The sequence below is a fragment of the Chlorocebus sabaeus genome, chromosome 25, assembly GCF_047675955.1.
Source record: "Chlorocebus sabaeus isolate Y175 chromosome 25, mChlSab1.0.hap1, whole genome shotgun sequence".
Lineage (NCBI taxonomy): Eukaryota > Metazoa > Chordata > Mammalia > Primates > Cercopithecidae > Chlorocebus > Chlorocebus sabaeus.
This window is the reverse complement of record NC_132928.1, coordinates 58463767-58490818: the sequence shown is the minus strand read 5'-3', so window position 1 is coordinate 58490818 and position 27052 is coordinate 58463767. Positions and strand designations below refer to the sequence as shown.

The 27052-nt window shown below is 39.5% G+C and overlaps 1 protein-coding gene across 3 annotated transcripts; it reads left to right on the top strand.

The window, feature by feature from the left end:
* Positions 1–1903: 1903 nt before the first annotated feature.
* Positions 1904–26338, top strand: FMO2 (flavin containing dimethylaniline monoxygenase 2). 3 transcript variants are annotated; one of them, XM_007989529.3, is made up of 9 exons: positions 1904–1990; positions 2340–2477; positions 10823–11011; positions 11825–11987; positions 14497–14639; positions 18956–19155; positions 20355–20710; positions 22776–22848; positions 23846–26338. In XM_007989529.3, exons 2-9 carry the CDS (start codon positions 2346–2348, stop codon positions 24195–24197), a joined length of 1608 nt encoding a protein of 535 aa, XP_007987720.3. In that variant the 5' UTR covers positions 1904–1990; positions 2340–2345; the 3' UTR covers positions 24198–26338. The 3 variants fall into 3 exon arrangements, with proteins under 3 accessions (XP_007987720.3, XP_007987721.3, XP_037841899.2); XM_007989530.3 differs by lacking the exon at positions 10823–11011; XM_037985971.2 differs by lacking the exons at positions 1904–1990; positions 10823–11011; positions 11825–11987 and having other exon boundaries at positions 2375–2477.
* Positions 26339–27052: the final 714 nt, after the last annotated feature.

The window sequence follows — 27052 nt, the reverse complement described above, 5'->3', positions numbered from 1 at the left end:
TTTGCTTCTATACCTCAGTATTTTCTTTTCTCTATATGATGGTCAGGCACAATTATTTTTAACAGGGCTTCCATCAACATAACTAACTAGAGAAGACACTGCAAAGATAAAGTTGGAGAATTGTTAACAGGTTATTAACAAAATGTGTACCCGACTGTCAATGAAGTTGCTTGATTTTTTTCTTTTTTTAAAATTTTTCTTTTGTATCCTTTGTACTTATTTTTTAGAGACAGGGTCTCACTCTGTTACCCAGGCTGGAATACAACGGCACAATCATAGCTTGCTGCAGTCTCGACCTCCAAGGCCTCGAGCAATCCTCCCACCTCAACCTCTCAAGTAGCTGAGACTACAAGTGCATGCTGCCATGCCTGGCTAATTTTGTTTTTTGTAGAGATGAGGTCTCACTATGTTGCCCAGGCTGACCTTGAACTTCTAGGCTCAAACAATACCCCACCCTGGCCTCCCAAACTGCTGGGATTACAGGCATGAACCACTGTGCCTGGCCTTTTTTCATTTTAACTGAGAAATGTGTTCCGCTCTTTTGTTCCTTAGTCATTGATCATCACTTTTGCTGTATCTGTTAGTGTTGTCTTAGAGTTGCTGCACTTATTACAGAGAGAAGACCTTTTATCACGACCAAATTTATTTTGGGAAATTTCAGGGAAAAGGTTTTTCTAGAACATCTTATTTGACATTATAAAACAACTCTTCGCTCTTGCACTCCAGACCTCCTTTTCCAGTTTTCTTTTTCTCCATAGTGGTCATCACCACTTGTTTTATTTTATTGATGGACTGTCTGGCTCCCTCAACTGCGAAGTAAACTTCACAAGGGCAGTGTTTTGTCTCTTTTATTCATTGCTGAACCTGCAGTACTTAGAAAGTTTCTGGCATGTAGGAAGTGTTCAGTAAATATTTGTTAAATAAATTTATGTAAAATGTCTCAGAGTCCTTAGAGAAACTGACCTTTCGGGTTGGAGAATAAAGTTCTTTACCTCATCAGTTAGACTCGTAAGGTATACAAGGGCTTGCTAGTCTCCTTAGCATGCTATTAACTGAAATTGTTAGCAAAGGTAATTATTCAGTTCTATATCAAGGCAAAAAGAGAGCAGTGGATAGAAAGATCTTAGAAGTCCCACTAGGTTCATCCAAGCCACCATACACACAGGCAGAAAAATCAAAATAAGGTATGAGTCTGAACAGGGTGAGCAATCTAGGAAAAGATGAACACAGTATGCTAGGACCCAGAAATCACCAAGTCTATGAAAACTAAGCCAGAACAGAAATGTGAATTCCATAAGAACAGGGACATAATCTGTCTTGTTCATCCAGGCATGGTAATCTGCCAGAAATAGTGCTTAACTCTAAGAACTGAATATTTGTTAGATAATTAAACCACCAACTAAATGAGATTCATGCAACCATGAAAAATCCTGCTATAGGTGCACAATATTGACATACTAGAAAGTTTAAAAATCAAGTTGGAAATTAGACTGCTGTTGCACTTTTGTTTGTGTGTGTGTATATCTATAAATAGGTGGAAGGATATACCAAAACGTCAACAGCAGTTACCTCTGGGTGGTGAGGTTAGGAGTAATCTTAACCTTCTTGTTATTTATCCCTGTATGTTCATTTGTGAATATTTATTACATCATTATAAAAAGGATTTTTAAACTATCTGTATGAGTATCTATCTGTAAGGATTTTAAACTATCTATAAGAGTATATGTTGCTACTGTGTAAGAGTATATGCTGTTACTGTAAAGATATTGCATCACTACTGTTGACCTCAGAGCATGCACCTATTGCCTAATTCTAGGACTCCTAGCTAAGTCTTTGGAGCTTCAACTGGAAGAATGCTGGAGGAGACAGAGCTCCTCCCATTTCTCACAGCCACCTCCTACTCTTAAAAACGCTTCCAACTGCCTCCCAGCATACAACCAAGGGAGAAAACTATTCTGTCAAGAGACGGTGCCAAAAGGCAAAAACAAAGGTAAGGTTGATCGCTGGGGAAAGCAGCTGAAAAGGAAAAGCTCAGAACTCTAGCTGGAAATTTGGCTCACATACCTAGTATGTTACTGCATAGTCTGGCTTTGTTGAATGCGTCGCTTTTAAATGTTAAAGCTAGATGTAAGCAAGGTGTGCAACAAAGTCCATAAGACAACTCAGCTTTTCTCAAAGGCAAGAAGAGAGCAGGATTTTTGACTGGCTCTTTCTTCAATAGTGCTGCTTATTAAATTACCACTGCTACAATGTTTAAAGCCAATTACCTGACCACATCATAAGGATTCTCTTACCCGTTGTCCCAGTTAAGTAATGCCGATTGATCAACTCCTTGACAGGAACTGATGGCAAAGAAGGTAGCTGTGATCGGAGCTGGGGTCAGTGGCCTGATTTCTCTGAAGTGCTGTGTGGATGAGGGACTTGAGCCCACTTGCTTTGAGAGAACTGAAGATATTGGAGGAGTGTGGAGATTCAAAGTAAGTGAGATTTTCTTGGGTCTTGAACAGGTTGTGCTATTTCAGGGTGAATCACAGTTACTGATGGGCCATATTGAGAAATTATTAAACAACTTTGATCAGATTTTATTTCTATTTATTGACGTGGCCATAATGGAACTGAAGTCATAGGCTGGCATCTCTCCCCTGGTCAATACTAACCCAACCCAGGTAGCTAACCCAGGCATGTAAACTATGTCTTCTTTTGGATTCAGCAATTGTCTTACAGCCCATACTTTTGTCATTCTCTAATACACTAATATTAGAGAACATTTTACAAAAATAGAAGTAACAGGGATTCTTCAAGATATCACTTCTGCTTCAATTATTGAACCAAATGCTTCTTTAGAGAACATGCTCTTATCATTACTATTTTTCTGACAAATGAACCATGTTTGTTTACTGAGCTTTATCATGACATTCTAGTATAACTGCTGTGAAACTCTTTGTTAAATATGTTTTATTAATTAAATGTATTCTATTAATCAAACCAAATATTGATAATGCTAGTTGTATTAGTCCATTCTCATGCTGCTATGAAGAAATACTGAGACTGGGTGATTTATAAAGGAAACAGGTTTAATTGACTCACTGTTTCACATGGCTGGGGAGGAACTCAGGAAACTTACAGTCATAGCAATGGGAGAGAGAGGTGCTGAGCAAAGGGGGAAAAGCCCTTTATGAAACCATCAGATCTCATTAGAACACACTCACTGTCGTGAGAACAGCATGAGAGTAGCTGTCCCCTTGATTCAATTACCTCCCACCGGGTCCTTCCCATGACACGTGGGGATTGTGGGAACTACAATTCACGATGAAATTTGGTTGGGGACACAGAGCCAAACCATATCGCTGTCCTTCACAATTTGTATAAAAATTAGAAAGCTGCATAGACAGACAGCTATAAGGATTTATAATTATTCCTTCCCACAACCTCTCAATAGGTAGTAGCTTGCCACCTTCTAACTGTGAGATCTTGAGCAAGTTATTTACATCCTGTGTTTCAGTTTACTCAAGTATAAATGGATATAACAACAGGAAAGTGTGATTATCTGGTAGTGCTATTTTGAAGATTAAGGGAGAGAATTCATATAAAGAACTTAGATAAGTTTGGGACTCATAATAGAGTTCAATAAATGTTAGCTACTAACAATAACTATATTTTTATAGATGAGCAAACTGAAAATGAGGGAGGTTAAGTGAGATGGCCAGGGCCACACAACTGGAGGAACTGGCCTTCAAACCAGGAACTCTATGACTTCTAAACAGATAAGCCCTGACTTACAACCATTAAACAAAAAGTTTACATTCAGAACCCAAAAGCAATGGCTTTAGAATTATGTAATCAGGTATCTCTGAGATATTAAAACACATAAGATATTAAAACACATGTGTAAGATATTAAAACACATATGTAAAAGATTAAACAAAAGTTTACATTCAAAAGTTTAATTATGTAATCAGGTATCTCTGAGATATTAAAACACATAAGAATATTCCAGATGGGAGCAAAAGGTTTGACTACATGAAAATCAAACTCATATCAGCAGAGACCGTATAAAGGGTTCTCACTGCAGGCTGATTATTTAGGAGGATGGCAAGGTGATCCAGGACCTACGCGTGCTTTGTCAGTTCGAATTTAATCTCATGCCAACAGGGATCTTTTTTAACATTCAACATTAGGCTTCTCAAGTACATATGACCATAAACCACACCCAGAGGGTTTCTTTTCTTTTTAATATTTTTTTGAGACAGGGTCCTACTCTGTCGCCCAGGCTACCATTCCCAGCCATGCAGAGTTTCTTAAAGATATTGATTCCTTTGGTTAAACAAACCTGCCACCAAAAAAAAAAAAAAAAAATTGATTCATGGGCACCATCCCAGACCTACTGAATCAAAATCTTCTGGGGGGTTTTAATAAACATCTCATATGAATCCTATAAGACAAGTTTGGTAATTGTTACACAAACACCTAATTTAAAAATCTGATCATTCTACTATCTAAACACACTCAGAGTTAATGATGGAGAAGGGAGAAATGTCTTCTTCTGTAAGACAGGTAGCTTTGCAAAAAGGAAAACAGCTTAAATCACATTCATTTCTTATTAAAACCTGGTGATTAACATCATTTTAGCTTTTCCTGGGATGGTCATATAATGTGCTGGTCATTCCTGTCTTAACCAAAGATATCTTTGTCTACTCTAGGTTCACATGTAGATTTCAGTTGGGGTTTTTTTTTTTTTTTTTTTTTTTTTTTTGAGACAAAGTCTCCCTCTGTGGCCCAGGCTGGAGTGCAGTGACTCGATCTCGGCTCACTGAAGACTCCGCCTCCCGGGTTCACATCATTCTCCTGCTTCAGCCTCCAAATAGCTGGGACTACAGGCGCCTGCTACCACGCCAGCTAATTTTTTGTATTTTTAGTAGAGACAGGGTTTCACCGTGTTAGCCAGGATGGTCTCGATCTCCTGACCTTGTGATCCTCCCGCCTCAGCCTCCCAAAGTGCTGGGATTACAGGCATGAGCCACCGCGCCCAGCCGGTAGATTCTTAACCTAAACAAGAAATGTAGAAATTACAATTGTTCCTTGGTGTATGCAGGAGATTGGCTCCACAACCTCCCTCCCCCGGTATACCAAAATCCTTGCAAGCTCACATCCCACGGACTTATTGTCAGCAAAAGAGATGAGAGTTAGCTTGAATAGTCTGCCAACAAAATGATTTGATGAATTCTAGGAAGGTATTTTCTTCAGTAAAATATTTCTCCAACTATCCTATTGCCAGTATCTAAAATTTCAGATTAGAGATACCTTTCTATTCACTAGAAAAAATGGATTAAAACCTGATTAATTAGACTTTATGGAATATTAAAGTTAAGTATATAACTGTGGAACTTGTAACAGTATCACATTTCAAATTCCTCTTAAAACTATATCCAATAGAGGAATGTAAACTATTGTCTCCACTCAACGAAGTCAAAGAGTCCAAAGAGTCTTCCTTCAGAGTGAAACATAAAATAAGCAAAATTTCACGGGCTGCCTGCAGTAAGGCTATGTGAGGGTTTTGGTTACCAGGTGACTGAGTTTCAGGAAGGTTGCTGGGAGCCCCATGCTCTTCCCTGGGAAACTACCTCTTCACTACTCTACCATCCAGAAGCAATGTTTAAAATGGGTTATTAATTTTTATATTTATACAAATCCTTCTGAGATTGCTTATTTGGTGGTGACAAATTAACAATAAATAAGTAAATTTAAGAATCCTTGTCCTATGCCTAACCCAGACAATACAGAATTCTTCCAAACTCTCTAGCACCCCCTAGTGGCACATATGGACCACGGGCCAGCTAGGTATTTTTAGCTCTTTCTAGCAATGGGAATCTCTTGGCAAGCATCACCTTCTTTTCTTCGCAATACTGCTAGGAAGTACGTATTATTATTATCGTTGTTTATATATTAAGAAGAAACAGTTTTCAGATAAAGAATTTGCTCAGGGGAACATAGGTGGCGGGAAAAAAAAATGAGGGTTTACAATTTTGAAGCTCTCACACTTAATAACCTTGCTGAAGTATTGATAGAGGAAAACATGATCATCTTTCAGCCACTAACCTTCGTTGTTTCCTTTATTGTTCCTAATACCTTGTAGTCACGTGGGAGTTACCATGTAGATTTTTTTTTTCTTTGGGTTTTCTTTTAATATTTGGATTTAGATCTCCTCCTTTTCCAGATGTATATGTTTAGTTATTTTAATTTTCACGTAATACTCTCTAGATACATCTCAATCTTGATTCTCTTCCTCTAAGTTCAATCTGAAATAACATTTTCTCTCTTAAAATACAGCTCCCCCAAGATCCAATATTCCAAACATATTGCCAATGAGTGTATACCCTTTACCCTGAAAGCAGCAGAAAAAAAGGTGGGAAATATCTGAGTCAGGGAGCTTAATTAGGGGTCTCTATCAGTGATCAAGGCCAGTGATCAAGGGGAACACCAGCCTGATGAAAGATGACAGAAGATAGCAATACTCTAACAGAGATGTGGTTCACAAAGTTCATTGTGCAGAAGCAGCTAGGGAGCACTTCTAAAATACAGGAATCTGGGCCTTTTTTTTTTTTTTTTTTTTTTTGAGATGGAGTCTCACTCTGTCGCCCAGTCTGGAGGACACTGGTGCAATCTCTGCCCACTGCAACCTCCACTCCCCGGCTTCAAGCGATTCTCCTACCTCAGCCTCCTGAGTAGCTGGGATTACAGCCTTGTGCCACCACACATCTGGACCCATCTTCTAATGCAACTGGTTCACTGACTGGCATTTGAGAATTGCAATTTTGCCTCTAACTGTAGGACAAGGAAGTAAGAAGAGTTTCAGACACATTCAATTCAAGTAATAGAGCACATAGATGTAAGGTCCATCTGAAAGAGTGAAATGACAGAATCACAGAATATTTTTAAAGAAAAGCATTTTATTACTTCTAACTGCTTATGATAACTACCCATGAAAGCAAAATTATTTATTAGTAAGGGTCAATAAAATGATGTTTCACAAACAAGAAGTTTAATTTGTAAGTTTTTGTAATTCACATTTATGATAAGTGAATCTATTTCTGCTTTATAAATTTGCTCCCTTGAGTAGATTAAATATTACCCTTATAATCTTCTTTAAACTTAGTTTACAACCTTTTTATTGTCATGTAGTCAAACATAAACTTCAATTCAGATCGTGATCAAAAGATCATAAATTCTAAATAAGTGCTATCTGAATTAACTTGGTTTGCTAGAGTTTTCTGACATTCTGAAAATTCTATATTAGAAGAATTCTTTATTATATGATCATTTATGTTAAAAAAAATTATGGCAAATTCTATATATAAGGAAATTCAGACTATCTATATTTATGCTTAAATGTTATCTAGGCAGTACGAGTACTTAAGTAAATATGTGAGTTAAATTTATCGGTTTTGAAAACTGTGTCTCTGTCCTCCTCTTGATTGACAATAAATCCTCTGTCTCCACTTTCACATCTCCAAAGTTCAAGTGCATTTTAATTCAATGTAACAACAAGCTCCATAAAGATATAAACTATGTTTGTACGGTTAGCATCTTATCCCTAACTCCAAGCCCAGGCCCTGGTCAGGATAAGCATTTGATACATACTTGCCTGTTAAATCAATGTTAATCATCTCTTCATAACTAGGAAAACTAGGCCAATTTTACCCAGATTTCTCTAAATACACAGACACCTACTTTAGCAAACTAAATGTGGAAAGAAGCACATATAAAGACAAGGGGGGTTTTTTAGCTGCTATTTACCAATTAACCCAACAATGAAAGTTTATCACTTGGCCAGGGCGCAGTGGCTCATGCCTGTAATCCCAGCACTTTGGGAGGCTGATGCAGGCGGGGATCACTTGAAGTCCGGAGTTCCAGACCCACCTGACCAACTTGGAGAAACCCTGCCTCTACTAAAAATACAAAATTAGCTGGGCATGGTGGCGCATGCCTGTAATCCAAGCTACTCAGGAGACTGAGGCAAGAGAATCACTTGAACCCAGGAGTGGGAGGTTGCGGTGAACCGAGATCATGCCATTGCACTCCAGCCTAGGCAACAAGAACGAAATCCTGTCTCAAAAAAAAAAAAAGAAAGGATTATCACTTGATCTTCAGAGAAAGAATTGTGAGGTCATTATTGTTTGCTGACAGACTACACAAGTAAAATAAAACCTCCCAAAGTTTTGCCCCGGCCCTAAGATTGCCGTAGGGCCTCAGACATCAAATCAGTTCTTCTCATCACTCAAAATTCCCTTAAAATTGACCTGATAGAGGAACCAACCACATTTTCAAGCCAAATTGCTGGGTCTTTTAAAAACTAGCCTTTTGGCTGTAGTATAACTGTCTTAGTTTAACTGATTCAAAACTGTGGCTGGCTTAGTAAATTTAACTCTAGTGGCCAATAATAGAAAAGAGATCAATATTCTTAAGTATGTATTTTGAGCCTGGCATTCTGCTAAGTACTTTATTCACTCTCGTTAAAGCCTTGGAGCAATTGTTGCATGTTTAAGTTATTAGTGAGCCCCATTTTATAGAGGAAAATGAGGAAACTGACCTATGTAACTTGCTCATGGTCACGAAGCCATTAAAGGTGGCAGAATTAGGACATCAACCCAGTCAGTCTGACTCCAGAACCCTCCTATTTATCTCTACTCTATGCTACTTGTAAAATTATTTGGTCTTGGGGCTGGGCGCAGTGGCTCATGCCTGTAATCCCAGCACTTTTGGGGGTCGAGGTGGGTGGATTGCTTGAGCTCAGGAGTTTAGACCTGCCTGGGCAACATGGTTAAGACCTCATCTCTACAAAAAAAAAAAAAAATTAGCCTGTGTAGTGGCACATTCCTGTGGTCCCAGCTACCTGGGAGGTTGAGGTGGGAAGATCACTTAAGCCCAGGAGGTTGATGCTGCTGTAAGCCATAATCATGCCACTGCATTCCAGCTTGGGCCACAGAGTGAGACCCTGTCTTAAAAAAAAAAAAAAAAAAAAAAATTATCTGGTCTTGAGAAAAAGTCTTTTTTGCTTCATAAAATATTTCCCATTTTGAGAACTTTAGAAACTCATTGTCTTGCCAATGACATTATATTCAATCATACTGTAACATTCAGAAATAGTTTACACATCAGTTTGACTTCAGTATTATGCAATTTGAAGCCAGTGTTTGAAAATAAAAATACTCTACCGTGATTTGTTTATACAGAGTTCAGATCATTATATCCTTGTATATGAGACAGAAACCCCCTTGCATTCTAGTGCAAACTCTTTAGATATTAATATGTATAGTTAATAATAACGCCATACTAAATTCTAACTACCTAGAAAGTTAGCATAACTTAACCTGATTAGCTTTTACCAAGTAACTTGAAATTATAACAAAGTTACCATTTAAATCTTGATTCTGGCCAGGTGCAGTGGCTCATGCCTGTAATCCCAGCACTTTGGGAGGCCAAGGTGGGCCACTTGTTTGAGTCCAGAAGTTCAAGACCAGCCTGGGCAACATGGCAAAACCCCATCTTTACTAAAAATACAAAAAATTAGCAGGGTGTGGTGGTGCATACCTGAGCCCAGGAGGTTGAGGCTGCAGTGAGCTGAGATTGTGACCTTGCACTCCAGCTTGGGCAACTAGAATGAGACCCTGTCTCAAAATAAATAAATAAAATCTTGATTCTAGACCAGCATAAACACACTACTCATGAAAAATGTCCTAGAGTAGGCATGAGTAAACAAAATAAATGATGAATGAATGAATGAATGAATGAATGAATGAAAAAAATAGGAGCTGGGCATAGTGGCTCACGCCTGTAATCCCAGCACTTTGGGAGGCTGAGGTAGGTAGATCACTTGAGGTCAGGAGTTCAAGACTGGCCTGGCCAAAATGGGTGTGGTAAAGAAACCAAAAGGTAAAGAAACCCTGTCTTTACCAAAAATACAAAAATGAACCAGGCACGGTGGTACCTGTAATCGCAGCACTTTGGGAGGCTGAGGCTGGTGGATCACGCGGTCAGGAGATCGAGACCATTCTGGCTAACATGGTGAAACTCCATCTCTACTAAAAAATACGAAAAAAAAAAAAAAATTAGACGGGCTTGGTGGCAGGCACCTATAGTCCCAGCTACTCAGGAAGCTGAGACAGGAGAATGGCGTGAACCTGGGAGGCAGAGCTTGCAGTGAGCCGAGATCGCGCCACTGCACTCCAGCCTGGGTGACAGATCGAGACTCTGTCTCCAAAAAAAATAAATAAATAAAATATCAGTGCTACTCACCTTTATCACTTGACAATGATTGATTTGTGTAAAGGGATTCAAATCAAAATGTGTCAAAATGTGCAAACTCCCTTCCTCCAAAAGTACTCATTTTAGAATACTGAAATTCTCTATTATGTTCTCTGCCCAGTGTCCCAGGGTTTACTGGTTTCTAAAGAGCTGGTGGGTGTATACAGCCTCCCCAAGGGGAATTCAGGAAGTAAGCTGGTTGTCACAAAGACTGGCATTAAATAGGTAGAGACCCAGGATCCTAATATCTTGCAATGTGCCAAAATAATTGTCCCTGTGCCCAACCTCACCATTGCCACATCCCCCCTACCCCTCACAGTGAGCGTTACAGGCAGGCAACAAACTGGTGTCATCACAGAATGATTGATGGAACACATAGACTGCACTCATCACCTAAACATTGTCATCACACCACAGCAACCAAAGACAATTGCATCACCCAGGGGTTAGATGTAGGAAGAGTAAAAAACAAACAAAAAATTTGAGTGTGTAATTATTACTATTTTATTTGATCCTTCAGGAGAAGGTGGAAGATGGCCGAGCAAGTATCTATCAATCTGTCGTTACCAACACCAGCAAAGAAATGTCCTGTTTCAGTGACTTTCCAATGCCTGAAGATTTTCCAAACTTCCTACATAATTCTAAACTTCTGGAATATTTCAGGATTTTTGCCAAAAAATTTGATCTGTTAAAATATATTCAGTTCCAGGTATTGTATTTTTGGGGAAATGAGTTTCTCTACATTAGTCCAGCTATTTAAATAGAAAAGTTACTCTGATAATGAAAGCAATTATGAATAAACTATCCCATTCTAAGTGTTTGTTGAAATATAACAACCTGATGTAAAACCCAAAAAGTAGTGCTATTACCCTTAACGTTCCTGACATATGCCAATTGCATGATCACTTGAATTATTGGTTTGTTTCCTTGTTCAGACTATCAAATAACAAACAGAAGTTCTTTAAAAAAACTTATTTTGTAATAGAGCATTGTAATGATAATGTACATGCCATGGTAAACTATGTGTATATTCAGGGAGTTAAAGGAAGACAAAGGTTTTTAAATGGGGGAAAAATACTATTACATAATTGTTTTGAAATAATTATATAAATAATATAAAGAGCAATAACACGGGTGATGCCAGTCCAAGATTGGACAGTCACTGAGCAGATGTTCTTGTAGAAGTCGTTTTTGTGTAAGATTATGATGGTCTTTCTGCAAGGTAGTGGCTTTTGTAGTCTTTTTTGTTACCAGGCACACACCATGAGAACCCGCTCTTTCTGGCCTTTCCCACTTCTATTTGTCGGGTTTCTTAACATTAGTGACTCCATCTGGATTCTGACAGTTTTCATAAGAACTTTTTTTCTTTTCTCTCTCAAGTCCTTACTCAGTATTCAACACCCTTAACAGACTGGTCCCACTGCTGAGTCAGGCCTCTTGCACGAAGCAGCGATGAGAAGGACACACTTGGCCCATGTTATCCTGGAGTAATTCTCAATGATGCCTTCTCTGTTTCTTCAAGACAACTGTCCTTAGTGTGAGAAAATGTCCAGATTTCTCATCCTCTGGCCAATGGAAGGTTGTCACTCAGAGCAACGGCAAGGAGCAGAGTGCTGTCTTTGATGCAGTTATGGTTTGCACTGGCCACCACTTTCTACCACATATCCCACTGAAGTCATTTCCAGGTGAGACCCACAGGGATTCCCAGCTTTTTGCAGTAGGTTTTCAGGTACTTTATATGTAGTTTAGATTGACAGGCAGGATTCATTGCTGCAACTGGGCACAACTTGGCTCAATAAGATTGAGATAGAGCTAAAAAGATGAAAGACACCGAACAGCATCTTTGTTTCTATCGGCCTCTGAGTCTTCATTACACATAGATCTCAGAGCCAACTTCCTTGGAAGTCACTAAATCCTCAGCAGAATTTTAGAGAATGCACATCAAACTGGTTCTCTGTTGGAGAGGCCCTTTTAGTCGTGTGCTTGCATTGGTCTTTTTCTACCCTGTCAAACACCGAGCCTTTTCCACAGGTCCATTCTCACACACAAGGGGAGCACTCCTAGAAAGAAATGCTTCTGCAAGTTAGTGATGGGGAGAGAAGTGCAAGAATAGAACCCTGCATCCACCTGTTCTGTTCCCCCCAAGTCTTTCCTCAGAGAACACACTTCTTTCCCAAGGCCCTCAGGAAAATAGGTAATATAGTGGTTCATAGGCCAGGCTTCATATTAGAATCACCTGGGGAGCTTCTAAATCCCTGATGGCCTGGGGACCTACCCCCCAAAGATTCAAACACTATGGAGTAGTATTAGAGGAATGAAAGTTTGCTCAGGTGATTTTAATATATAGTCAGGATTAAGACCTTCTCATCTAAAGCAATTGTTCCCAAATAGAGTCACCTGGAGGGCTTTTCAAAGCACAAATTGCTATGCCCCACCCTCCATATTTCTGATTTAATAGGTGCTATGGCTTGAATGTCCTGTCCAAAACTCATATTGAGGTTAATCCCCAATGGGGCAGTATGAAGAGATGGGGCCTTTAAGAGGTGATTGAGTCATAAGAGTTCTGCCCTCATGAATGGGTTAAGCCATTTGTGGATAAATGGGTTAACGGATTCTTGGGTTATCACAGGAGTGGAATTGCTGGCTTTATAAGAAGAGGAATAGAGACCTGAGCTAGCGTGTTAGCATGCTTGGCTCCCTCACCATGTAATGCCCTGTGCTGCCTTGGGACTCTTCAGAGTCCAAACCAGCAAGAAGGCTCTCAGCAGATGCAGCCCTTCAACCTTGACTTCTCAGCCTCCACAATTTTGCACCAAAATAACTTCCTTCCACTATAAAATATTCGGTTTCAGATATTTTGTTAAAAATAGAAGACAAACTAAGACAGTAGGTCTTGCATGAGGCTGAGAATTTGCATTTCTAACACCAAGCAATGCTGATATTGCTGGCCATGTGACCACGCTTTGAGAACCAATAATCTAAAGATTCTTTCAAGCAACCCCACCGTCAATGGCAAATCCTTTATAAAGTCGTATGTTTGTGGGAAGTGTAATAGTAACTAGGAAAGGACACAGAGAAGCTTGTCTGTGATTAACCACCAGCAAGTCACTGACTTACATAATATGGAAACCAATTCCTATGTTTCTGGTTTTTAGTTTTAGTTTTTATTTACTTTTGGAAAATCAGATTGCTAAATTGTATTCTAACTATTACACAATTATAGTAGCACTTCATAATGTGCTTAAGAAATATTTAAGAGTACATGATGAGTGATTTTTTTTTTTTTTTTTTTTTTTTTTGAGATGGAGTCTCACTCTATCACCCAGACTGGAGTGCAGTGGCACAATCTCGGCTCACTGCAACCTCCACAACCTCTATCTCCCAGGTTCAAGCAGTTCTCCTGCCTCAGTCTCCCAAGTAGCTGGGATTACAAGTGCATAACCACCCCTGGCTAATTTTTGTAGTTTTAATAGAGACAGAATTTCATCATGTTGGCCAGGCTGGTTTCAAACTCCTGACCTCAGTTGATCTGCCTACCTTGGCCTCCCAAAGTGCTGGGATTACAGGCTTGAGCCACCACACCCTGCCTAATATGCGATATTAAAGTGTCAAGCGTCATTATATAGTCCAAAATAGTATAATGGGAAGCCAGAAGACAGTATCTGGCCCTGCTGTATTCATGACCATTTGTTTGTCTCTATCAGAGCCTCCGAAATCAAAATCAACCCCTTTGGTCCTGTTGTGGTTTTTTTTGTTTTTTTTTTTTTTTTTGGTGTTGAGACAGTCTCACTCTTGTCACCCAAACTGGAGTACAGTGATGCAATCAGGGGTCACTGCATTCTTTACCTCCCAAGCTCAAGCAATCTTCCCACCTCAGTCACCTGAGTAGCTGGGACCAGAGGCATGTGCCACCATGCCTAGTAAATTTTTGTATTTTTTTGTAGAGACAGGGTTTCACTATGCTGCTAAGGTTAGTCTCAAACTCCTGAGCTCAATCAACCTGCCTAGGCCTCCCAAAGCACTGGGATTACAGGCCCTACCTGGTCTGGTACCTAAACTTTATGTGCTTTACTCCTATAGAGAAGAGGCAAAACAAATTGACTGCAGAAAGGAAAAGCTGGCAATGCAGTTTTATTGAAATCAACTTGACATAGTTGCTCTGGAGTTCAGACTTCTCTCTTCTTCCCCCCAAAGGTATTGAGAGGTTCAAAGGCCAATATTTCCATAGCCGCCAATACAAGCATCCAGATGGATTTGAGGGAAAACGCATCCTGGTGATTGGAATGGGAAACTCGGGCTCCGATATTGCTGTTGAGCTGAGTAAGAACGCTGCTCAGGTGCGATGCTCTCTGCTTACCATGTACCTGGAGGGGAGGAAGTGGGGATGCTATACTGGAGAACCCCAGCCATATAATCACGGCTCCAATCCTCATTAACTAGTTCGTTGGTAGCCCATTGTGGCATCATAGAAAATCTGGAAGTCAAGAAACCAGTTTACCTCCTAGCTCTGTTACTAACCAGCCATGTATCCTAGAGTGATTCATTTCACTTCTCTGGGCAATGGCTCCCCCATTTTTAAAACGGGAACTTTTGACCAGATGATTTTCCAAAAAGAGGCCTTTTGTCAACTTGGCTCACTACAGCCTTGACCTCCTAGGCTCCAGCCTTCCTTTCATCTCAGTCTCCTGAGTAGCTGGGACTGCAGGCACATGCCACACCACACCCAACTAATTTTCATATATTTGTAGAGATGAGGGTCTCACAATGTTGCCCAGGCTGGACTCAAACTCCTGAACTCAAGCAATCTGTCCACCTCAGCCTCCCAAAGTGCTGGGATTATAGGCATGCACCACCATACCCAGCCAAGATGCCTTGTTTCTACCTGGATGTTTAATGAGAGGTTAATCTGTTCATATTCTGGAGAGTGGCTTTTAGAAATTTAGTGCATATTTGAATTATATTTGAAATATAATCTTCAGTTACCCAAATATTATGAAAAGAAAGGTTAAATAGATAGTAGGTCTCTCAATTAAAATCATAGATATTTAGGTGATTCCTGAGGCCTTCTAACCACTGTCCTCTTAGCACCTGCTCAGGAATGACACCAGCTGAGCTGCCAAAAAGTCAAACATTACACGATGCTGCTGCTGACAGTGGTGGTAAGGAGTAGCAAAAAAATAAACTCCTTCTGCAAGGACAGACCTAGGCAAAGAAAGAAAAATCGCTAAAGGTCCTCTCCCAAAGCATCCCCTCTCAAGAAGGCCTGAACAAGATGCCCAATCACTCTTACACTAGCTCCCTCAGCCTGGTATCTCTGGCCACCCAGGGCTTACCATGGCCCTCTGCACAACCAACAAATCATTTTCATTCTGAGTCTTACACTTTCAGGACTCTAGATACCCAGTGGCAAAAGTTATAAGCAAGCATGACGCCTGCCCAGCAGGTTAATGAAGGGGTTACACTGGGCCCTGTCAGAGTCATCTATCAGTCAGTGTCAGTCAGTGCCAACCTGGGAACAGAGCAAGTCACAAACACCAAAGGATATTTACTAGACCCAGTAAGTCTTCACTTTGTGAGAATAAACCTCTTGTCACTTATCTCAGTGTGAAGAACAAGTGAGGGGGCAGGAACTGTGACAGCCTGGAGAGGAGCAGAGCTGGAAAGTGAGAGTACCAGCTCTAGGCTCTTTCATGCTGGGAACACCCACAAAGCCTAACAGTGTATAATGGGGCAGTATGTGAGGAGCTGATGTAGCAGTCAGCCAAGTGAAGATCCATCCTAGACTACTACATGTTGTCAGACCATTGATTTGGACTCAGATCTCTTCATTCCAAAGATATCAAATCTTAGATGGCAAGAACCAGTTCCTTGTATGGGTCTTGCCCTACAGAAAGCCTTATGGTGCCAGATTCAGTATTAAGAAACTACCTTGGCTCTATCTGCATGCCTTACAGCTCCTTAAATAATCTTTTGCACAGAGTGCAAAAGACTTTTTTGCCATCTTCCTCTATCAGTGTAAATGCTACTAGGTGCCCCCTTTTTAGGAGGTACTTCACTTTTGAGGTCAATCATCTTTAAAACAGAGACTCAATAAATTATGTTGCTATGCATGTGATACATCACCTACATAGTAGATTCCTCCTAAATATGTTATAATCATACATTTCCAGGATTATAATCATTCACCTGCACTAATCTCTTCAATATTTATTAGAGTAACAACATAAATCTATAACTATCATAAAACCTTTTACACAGAGCAATATACTCTCAAGCCTTCTGTGAAAAGACTAACCAAAGACTTTACAGGAGCCATATATACTAGGAACAGAACTAGACGCATCTGCATAACTTGAAATTATCACCTGAGCTCACCAAAATTCTGAGTGTGCACTGCTCTGTTAAAAGAAATTCACCTTTAAAAGGACACAGCACTCTCTACCACAATCCAAACGCACCACTCAAGATCATATGGGATGGTACTGCATCATTGTATTAATTCATTCTCACGCTGCTATGAAGACATACCCAAGACTGGGTAATTTATAAAGAAAAGAGACTTAATTGACTCACAGTTTGGCATGGCTGGGGAAGCCTCAGGAAACGAACAATCACGGTGGAATACACATCTTTACGAAGGTGGCACGAGCCAGAATGGGAGCGAAGGGGGAACCCCTTATAAAACCATCAGATCTCGTGAGAACTTACTCCCTCTTAGGAAAACAGCATGGCGGAAACCTCTCCCATGATTGAATTATCTCCACCTGGTCCCGCCCTTTACATGTGGAGATTATTACAATTCAAGGTGAGATTTGGGTGGGGGCACACAGCCAAACCATATCGGTCATTTACATACTTCTGACCAAAAACCACATCTCTGGCCTTTGACCTAAAGCATGCGTCTCAGATAAAGCAGACTGAGCCTAAATCCTCATGTTTCTCTCGCTGTTGCAGCTAGTGTCACTAAGGCAGGTTAGACTCCCCTGCTGTAGGGAGGGTCACAACAGAAAAAGAGTGAATCAAACAGGCAGAGCATTCCATTTGAAACAGGGTTTGATCCTGAGGAAGAAGAGGGGACAGTAAATAACGGAAAGAGACACTAATGGAAATATTTTTGTATCTAATATCTAATCAAAGTATTGCCAAGTCAGCCTAAGGGCAACAGCAAGAGAAATTCAGAACATAGGTGTATACCACACACAGACCAGCAATACAGGAATGCTTGGTGTAGGTGCTACTTCACAAGCTAGGAATTTAAGGCCCATCCCCACAAAATTTGTCTCCAAATTCTGGTTCACTCCAGACATAAGGCACTGTAAGAAACTCCTCTCTTCCAGCCTAACTTTACAAAATAACAGCTAGCAGTACTTATCACTTGCCAGGTAATATTTCAAGTACTTTATATATACCACCTCATTTAATCTACACAAGAATGCCATGAGGTACTGTTAATACCCCCATTTTACAGAGAGAGAAACTGAGGCACAGAGATTGAAATCATTCACCTATGGCAACACAGATTGAAATAGTTCACCCACAGTGGTGTGATTTGGATTCAAACCCAAGCAGCCTGTATCCAATCCTCTTAAGTAAATTGGTTACCTTGCAAGTGAATCTTATGTGTTTATCAAGTATAGCCTTAAACAAAACTCATTGGATGGTATGTGAAAATGTAAGAAGTGGTTCAGATATGCATTTGGACAATGAGAGAGTAACAGTAAACACAGCAAAATATACATTTGAAACGAGATTAAATGTACATTTTGGAAACGAGAAATCTTAGTAAACAAGGTAAAGAATACATCTGAAAGAGGATTCAGGTGTGCACTTTAAAAGACAGAAAATCACAGTATAAGTTCAGAGTTTTTCCTTTTAAAATACATATCAGGCACTATGGCTCATGCCTGTAATCCCAGCACTTTGGGAGGCTGAGGCAGGAGGATTGCTTAAGCCCAGAAATTTGAGACTGACCTGGGCAACATAGTGAGACCGTCTCTACAAAAATATTGTTTGAATTAGCTTGATGTGGTGGTCATGTCTGATGGTGAGGTGGGAGGATCACTTGAGCCTAGGAGGTCAAGACTCAATGAGCCATAACTTTACAACTGCAATCCAGCCTGAGTGACAGCAAGACCCTGTCACACACACACACAATAATAAAGTCTTTTAAGTATGGAAGGAAGATTATTTCCCTTGTTATTCTCCATCCAGAGATATGCAGATGCATACACTTATACTTGTGTAGTCACTAGGCTATAATCACACGTTTCCAAGGATTATAATCATTCTACCTGCACTATAGAAGAAACTTAGGTGGATGGAAAACATGAGAGGAGGGAGGAACTTTCTCTTAAGGAGCAGCAAACCACAACTGTAAACATGGGAAAGACTTGTGGATTTCATCATCAGAATTAGCCCAAAGACTTTCTCATGTCTGCATGAAGTTCTCAAGACTTTGTTGCAGTCTTCCTATATCAGTGTAAATGTCATGGGGTACCCCTGTTTAGGAGGTACTTTACATTGAGGTCAATCATCTTTAAAACAGAATCTCTGTAAATTCTGGGGCTACACATGTGATACATTACCTTCGTAGTAGATTCCTCCTAAATGGGACAATGCCCTAATTTAAACTGCATTTCTTTTTGCTTGCCAGGTTTTTATCAGCACCAGGCATGGCACCTGGGTCATGAGTCGTGTCTCTGAAGATGGTTATCCTTGGGACTCGGTGTTCCACACCCGGTTTCGTTCTATGCTCCGCAATGTACTGCCACGAACAGTTGTAAAATGGATGATAGAACAACAGATGAATCGATGGTTCAACCATGAAAATTATGGCCTTGAGCCTCAAAACAAGTAGAGTTATTTTGCTTTAATGGTATACTCGTTGGTGAGCAAAGTTGTCTGAAGGTGTCTCCCTTAACAAAGATTCAAATCGCTAACGCGGTATTTCAAACTACAATCTAACAATATGAGTACCTTATAGGTCCTGGAGTTTGTATTCTAAATTTGTTCTGTATACCTTTAAAAAACACTTAAGAAGATGAAGCAGAAGTGTTACAAGCTGCTTCAGAAAGCAAAACTAGGGGAGAACTTTCTAATGCCCAGAGTTATCTAACATTGGAGAAAACTGTTTCAAGAGACTATCACCTGCTTTTCAAGGGGGTGTGGCGGGAAACACATAATTCTCCATCTAACAATTTATGCTTTGCTAACCCTATACCATGAAGGTTCTTCCCATGGGCAACCTTGGAAACACATTCCTTTTTCTTTGCTAAAAGACAAATCTCTGTTGATGTTAAAGTTATATGTCAGTGATTTAAGCACAACAAATGTTATGAATGGTTCTTTTGCTTTAGTTGCTACAGGTTTCTTCCCTTAAAAAACAGAAGAGCTTTAGAATCTTTTAACAAATGCGTGCCATGTAACTACTGTATTCTAAGATCTGACATAAATGCCATGTATTGTCTATTAAAAAAAGAAAAAGAAAATGTTCTCAAATCTACAAAAAAAATCTAAGCGGACTTTGCATCAACATCCATGCTATTCCTAACAGAGACTCCATGGATATTTGGGATTAACAAATATCACCAAACCTAATTTTATACATTAATTTTCACATTGATCCCTTCACAGGTTTCAAACCTAGTGGAAATTTAGCAAATTTTTTCTTTCTTACTTATGATCAAATAGGAGTTAAATAAAACAACAAAATAATAAAAGCTACATAGCATGACAAAGGTTAAAAACAGAAATGGTATAATAACCACCATAATACTCAGGCATTTTGTCTAAGCCCTAGGGGATGCTTCCTTCTTCAAAATCTCTTTCACTCACATTGCCTACATGTTTTCCCTTATTTATTGATGGGAGGTATTCGTGACATGAGAATTAAGTCAGAAAATAAGGACTGGCAGAGACAATCAGTTAAGTTAGAGTTTTACAGATATTTGAAAAGCCGTTTTATTTTCAGAGCCATACCCCAAAAATGTCAAGAGGGTTCAAGATTCCTCAGGAAATGATCCTTCAGAATGTTTTTCTTCTGTATGTCTCAGATACATTATGAAGGAACCTGTACTAAATGATGATGTCCCAAGTCGTCTACTCTGTGGAGCCATCAAGGTGAAATCTACAGTGAAAGAGCTCACAGAAACTTCTGCCATTTTTGAGGATGGAACAGTGGAGGAGAACATTGATGTCATCATTTTTGCAACAGGATATAGTTTCTCTTTTCCCTTCCTCGAAGATTCACTTGTTAAAGTAGAGAATAATATGGTCTCACTGTATAAGTACATATTCCCAGCTCACCTGGAGAAGTCAACCTTCGCATGCATTGGTCTCATCCAGCCCCTAGGTTCCATTTTCCCAACTGCTGAACTTCAAGCTCGTTGGGTGACAAGAGTTTTCAAAGGTAAGTGTGTGGGCAGGGGAGTGGCTAAGTGTTTCAGATCTGGTGAAGTTTATCAATAATGATAAGAATGTTGCCTTATCATAGATAAAAAGGTTGCCAAGAAAAAGTTTGACAACCTTGGCTGCTCTCACAAGATTAGCTTTCTAAAATGTTACTGGAGAATTCAAAGAATAACAAATACAGGAATCTGGTAATAATAAATACCTGCAATCATCCCTTTAAACTGTTAGACTGTCAAGAGAATTTCAACTGGCATAAAGCTAAGTGCATGTTAACTTTTCTTTGAATCGTGGAGATAAGTTTAAGAAAAACACCTGTGTCTCCTGGTTTTACCTATGTGGTGTTTAAAACATCCTCAGCATATGTGCAAATCAATTTAACTCTTAATACCTGACTAGCTCAACTTCACAAATCCCTACAAGTTATAAAATTATTAAAAGGTTTATTTCTGAGTGCCTGTGTAGCACTTTATACTCCTCAAAACAGTGTTATCTCCCTGCCTCCAGCGTTCAATTCTGTTTAGCTAGGTATTACTGAATACCTAGCCCTGTGCTGTGAACTGGTGGGACTGAGAGAAATTTAAACAGACCATTTCAACATAATATGACAAATGCTTTGATTGAGTAATATATGGAGTGCTCAGGGAAGGCGAGAAAGGGCACTTATCACGATAGAAAAAGGAGAGGGCATATGATAAAGGAAAACGTCCTGGATAACTGCATTTTTCAGGGGCAGAAAAGGGGATTGCCTGAACAAAAGCATAGACGCAATGATGCATATGGAAAGGCACATTATATTTGACATTCCTAGAGCATGACATATGAGGCAGAGAGAGAAAAGAGATTACTCTTGGAGGAGACAGAACACAGGAATTTTGTAAGACATGCTATGGCGCTTAGATTATAAATTATAGATCAGTTCTTCCCAAATATGGCTACACATGAAGATCATCTGATGGATCCTTAGGGACCTTGATTAAGTAAGACTGGCCAAGGGACCTGGAATTTGCATTTTAGAAAGATCTTCAGCCAGGCTCACCAATGGAGGGTTATAAGCAAGGAACAGGCATTGGCAGATTTACACTTTGGATAGATTGTTTCAGCAGTAGTGTGGAATATAGATTTGAAAGTGGGAAAAGACTACAGCCTCACAGATGAAAGAGAAAGTTACTGAAGTAACCTATGCTAAAATATGATGCATCCTGGGCCAGGGCAGAGATACAAAGTGGAAAGGAAGCCATAAGTGTGAGAAAGCATTAAGGGAAAAAGCAGGACATTATGATTGGTTCAGTGTAGGAAAGTCAGAGAAACAGACAGGAATCAAGGAGGACTTACAGATCTCCGGCACTGGAAACCAGGTAGACAGTAGTGCTGTAAATAAAAGGGGCTGTGCAGAAAATGATGCAAGTCTGGACAGGAGGGCTTCGGTGAGGAACTTAGGCCTGGACTGCTTGAGTATGAGATGTCCGATGACTCTAGGCAAGGGGACTTGACCATATTTCAACACATTCAAAGCTCAGGGGACATTTGTGGGCAGGCAATGTAATCATAAGCACATGATAATAACTCCTGCATCAATCTTTCCCTATCTCTACTGCCCGACTCTCATCTCTCACCAGGTTTATTTCAACAGCCTCTTTTCCGGTCTCCCCAACTTTGGGCTTGCGTCCCTGGAGTCCATTTTCCTAAATTCAGCAGCCAGACAGATCTTTCCAAAAAATAAATCTGATCTTCTCACTTCATGCAGAAAACTTCCACAGCCTCCTATCACCTTTAGGATAGAAGCCAAACTGCTAGTCATGGCTGCCAGGCTCCCAGACATGCTTCCCTTTTCCAGCCTCTTCTCTTGACCCTCTCCATCTTGTAGTCCATGCCGTAGACTGTGCTCCCTGGACAGCGTCACATGGAGTGCTATAGGAGTGGCACCCCATGAAGTTCAACAGCACAGAAGCCCTGACTGGTATGACATGGTTCAATGGCCAGAGTTTAATTTTAAGAATCAACAACTAGATAAAGTAATGATATTGACTCAAACTTACTATTCAAACCAACCTTTTATTCCTTAGGCTTGTGTCGCCTGCCCTCAGAGAGAACTATGATGATGGACATTATCAAAAGGAATGAAAAAAGAATTGACCTGTAAGAATATTTTTTAATTCTTTACATGAAGCAGTGTTTCTCGAAGTACAGTGATCTAGCTACTTACAAGAACCACCTAGATGCCTGATAAAATGCAAATTTCTGGGCTACAGCCCAGATGATTGAATCAGAAACTCTGTGTGTGAGGCTAAAAATTGCATTTTTATCTTTTTCCTAAGTGATTCTTATACATACTAGGTAAAGAACCAAATACTTAAAGATAAGAATTGTACCAAATCAGAGCACTTCTCCTTGGCTTAATTTCATCTCAGTTCTATATGATGCACATGTCAGATTCCATAACTTCTCAAGCCACCTACACTCTGTGGTTAGAGAGGGAATGGGATGAGACAGTGGTGGTTATAGTAGCTTGAATAGCTGTGAAAAGTTAGCTGGAGAATCCCCATCAAAATAAATTAGGAAGGGGTTGGTGTGAAGGTTCAAGGATTTGTACTTTATGATGAGGTAAAATGAGGTTCAACAGTGATCGAGTACCCTTGGAAAGTTGATTTGGGGTTCACATCAGGTGTAGGGAGTTTTCTCTTGTTCAAATTCAATTTTACCTAACATTGATTATCTACTATATGTCATCCAGATTGCCAGGTACTTTAGTAATTTAACAAGCAAATATTAAGCATCTCCTGTGAGCAAGACACCAAGCTATGCTTTCATACGCATTATCTCATGAATCCCTGCCGCCATCCTGACTAGTATGTACTTGCCTGGAGATTTGCCACTCCTTAAAAAATGCCAAACAATGGTGATCATCTTGTCACATTTCTAGAGCATCCATGAATTCATGGCTCTTTGAGGGCCTATTCTCAATCTGAGATATGAGCCTCCTGGAACAATAAACTCATACTTTCCACCAGAGATTCATTCAAAACTCATTCATGTATTCACTCATTCCTTCATTCCTTTAGCAGTTTTGAATGCCTAATATTCTAGAAAACTGAGAACATTTTGTGAATATTCCCTTTTTACTTTCTTCACTAAGGTTTGGAGAAAGCCAGAGCCAGACGTTGCAGACCAATTATGTTGACTACTTGGATGAGCTCGCCTTAGAGATAGGTGCAAAGCCAGATTTCTGCTCTCTCTTGTTCAAAGATCCTAAACTGGCTGTGAGACTGTTTTTTGGACCCTGCAACTCCTATCAGTATCGCCTAGCTGGGCCTGGGCAATGGGAAGGAGCCAGGAGTGCCATCTTCACCCAGAAACAAAGGATACTGAAGCCACTAAAGACTCGGGTCCTGAAGGATTCATCTAATTTCCCAGTTTCCTTTCTGTTGAAAATCCTGGGCCTTCTTGCTGTTGTTGTGGCCTTTTTCTGCCAACTTCAATGGTCCTAGTCAGCATAACACTTTGGGCTTTATTATCTTGTCAGTCACTACCTCCTAAAGAAAAAAAAAAAAAACTAGAAGAAAAAATATTAAATTCATGTTCTAATAATATATTTTAGAGTTAGGTAGTACAGGTGAGGGGGAAATTGTAGAGAATTAGCAGAATTGGGTCTATGTACAAAACCAAATTGTGTCATGCAATTTTGGCATTCCATGCTTCCCGCAGTTCACGAAAGTTACCAAAAAGTAAAATAAAATAAGACTGGTGGCCGGGCGCGGTGGCTCACGCCTGTAATCCCAGCACTTTGGGAGGCCGAGGCGGGCGGATCACAAGGTCAGGAGATCAAGACCACGGTGAAACCCCGTCTCTACTAAAAATACAAAAAATTAGCGGGGCGCGGTGGCTGGCGTCTGTAGTCCCAGCTACTCAGGAGGCTGAGGCACGAGAATGGCGTAAACCCAGGAGGCGGAGCTTGCAGTGAGCCGAGATTGCGTCACTGCACTCCAGCCTGGGCGACAGAGCGAGACTCCGCCTCAAAAAAAAACAAAACAAAACAAAACAAAAAAAGACCGGCTCAGGTAAATAGTGCTGCCAGCCCTGATATACGGGAGTTGTATGGAAAAATAGTAAAATTACACAGCATGAAAAGCAGCCCATGGTTTAAATTATTAGACAACTTAAATTGTGGGTAAATATTTAAGACTCCCAAACAATGTTTTTGATGGTCTTCTATCCACCCTACTTGGTAACAGAGTTCTCAGATGTTAGGTCATGTTTCATCTGCTCAGTCGGGGATCACTCAAACTACTAGAGAAAAAAGTGAGAGGATAGATTTAGAAAACATCAGTAATTGCTCAGATGAACTTTTAGGACCTCATATTTAGAGCTAAGCAAATAGCCACATTTCCTATATTTTGACAGAAATACTGCTGGAAAAATTAAAATGTCATGATAGCTACCTAACAAATATAAATGTTTAATGCTTATCATAGGCCAGACATTATGCTATGTGCACATCATATGTATTATTTCATTTAATTCTCACAGCAATTCTGTGAAATGGTTACAGCTGTTATAGTCATGTCACAGAAGATGAAACTAAGATTCAGAGCAGCTGATATTGTGAGGCAGCTGGAATTGGAACCCAGGTTTATTGAACTCTAGAACCAAAGATCATAATGTTGTCTTGTAATATATTTATTTACAAAACACTTCATTATTTATAAAGATTTATTAACAGTTTATCTTATTTATACTCATATATCTGTTACTTTGGGAGGCCCTTTACATAGAAAACAGCATTCTTTTTGCCAAATATGACCAAATTACTTTTATTTATAATTTTTGATTTATATTTCAGCTAGATCTAAAAAGCATCTGAAGGAATTTACAATGAAAGATACCTATGCAATAACATTTAGGATAATCTTTGACATTTTGGAAAAATAAGAATTGAGGGAATAAAAGTGTATCTCCCAAGTAGATGCAAAGCATTATATTGATTGACACTTGTATCTATAGAACTCCAGTCTTACAGATAACCAAGGCAAAAAGCTAAATAAACAATATGTGACCTCTAACATTTGGTAAAAGGAAGTATACTGGTCTGTTAGGAGAGACAAACTTTTTTTTAGAATTGAAGTCTAAAACAAACAAAAGCAATTCAATGTCAATAGACATTGAGCAACGTAATAGACAAATATCTCCTAATGGAACATTTGTTACAGCTGCTCCTTCCATGAACTGTGCTTTGTAAAATGAGCTCTGTCGTGAGTCCAAACCAAACCCTTTCAAGAGAGAACAAAGGTCAGAGATGTTGAAGATTTCAACAAATTTCTCCTCTTATTTCTACCAAGCCTTTGTGAACATTGTTCTTCATTTTGGTCTGGATTTCTCCCTCAGGGACCTAGAACAATGGAATGTCAGTCTCCGTAGTTAAAACTTTTTCTTTAAAATTCAATTAAGTTATACCAGGATTTACAGGCAAGATTTTTTTTCTTCATTGCTCCCATAAGCAAATTTGTTTTAAAAAATTGTAAATGAGGTATATACTTAGTTCTTGGTTAAAAAATATATTGCTTTGTTAAGTATTAAAAATTTTTTGTAAGCCATTGTATTAATAATACTAATAAAATTTATCAAGCCGTTATAGCAAGGGTCAGTGAATTACTACTGCCTGTGGGCCAAATCTAGCTCACTATCTGTTTTTGTAAATAAATTTTTATAATAGTACACAGCCACATTCATTCATTTATTTTATGTGGTTGCTTTCAAGCAACACTTGTAGAGTTGAGTAGTCGCAACAGAACCTATGTGACTCACAAAGCTAAAATACTTACATTCTCACCATTACAGGAAAACTTTGGCAATTCCTGCTTTATAATATGTAAGGCATTGGCCTGTTTTGCATAACTTGCCTTATTTCGTCATTATCACTACCCATTCAATAGCTATGGTGGTTTTCCTACTTCTACAGTGGAAGAGATTGAAAAGCGTTTGTCAGGTTAATGCTAAATCAGTGAGGAAATATAGCTCCACAGGGAAAATATTATTAAATTTATATCCCTAAAATTTTTAGAAATCTCTTGAAATCTTTCCAAATGTTCTGGTATCTTTGAAAAATGTAAATAGTTTATTTATAGAGAACCCTGCCTCTGAGGTTGACTCAAAGGTTAAAGAAGACTCATCCGTCTATCCTTCTGCCTGCATATATCCTGAACATCAAACTATCCCAGGAAAACCATCTACAGTAGTTTGTTCCAAATGGTTAGCCACAGACCACCTACATCACAATAACTCAGGGAGCTTATAGAAGTGAAGATTCCTGAATATAAATATAGTAATAATTCAGATCTGCTGAATA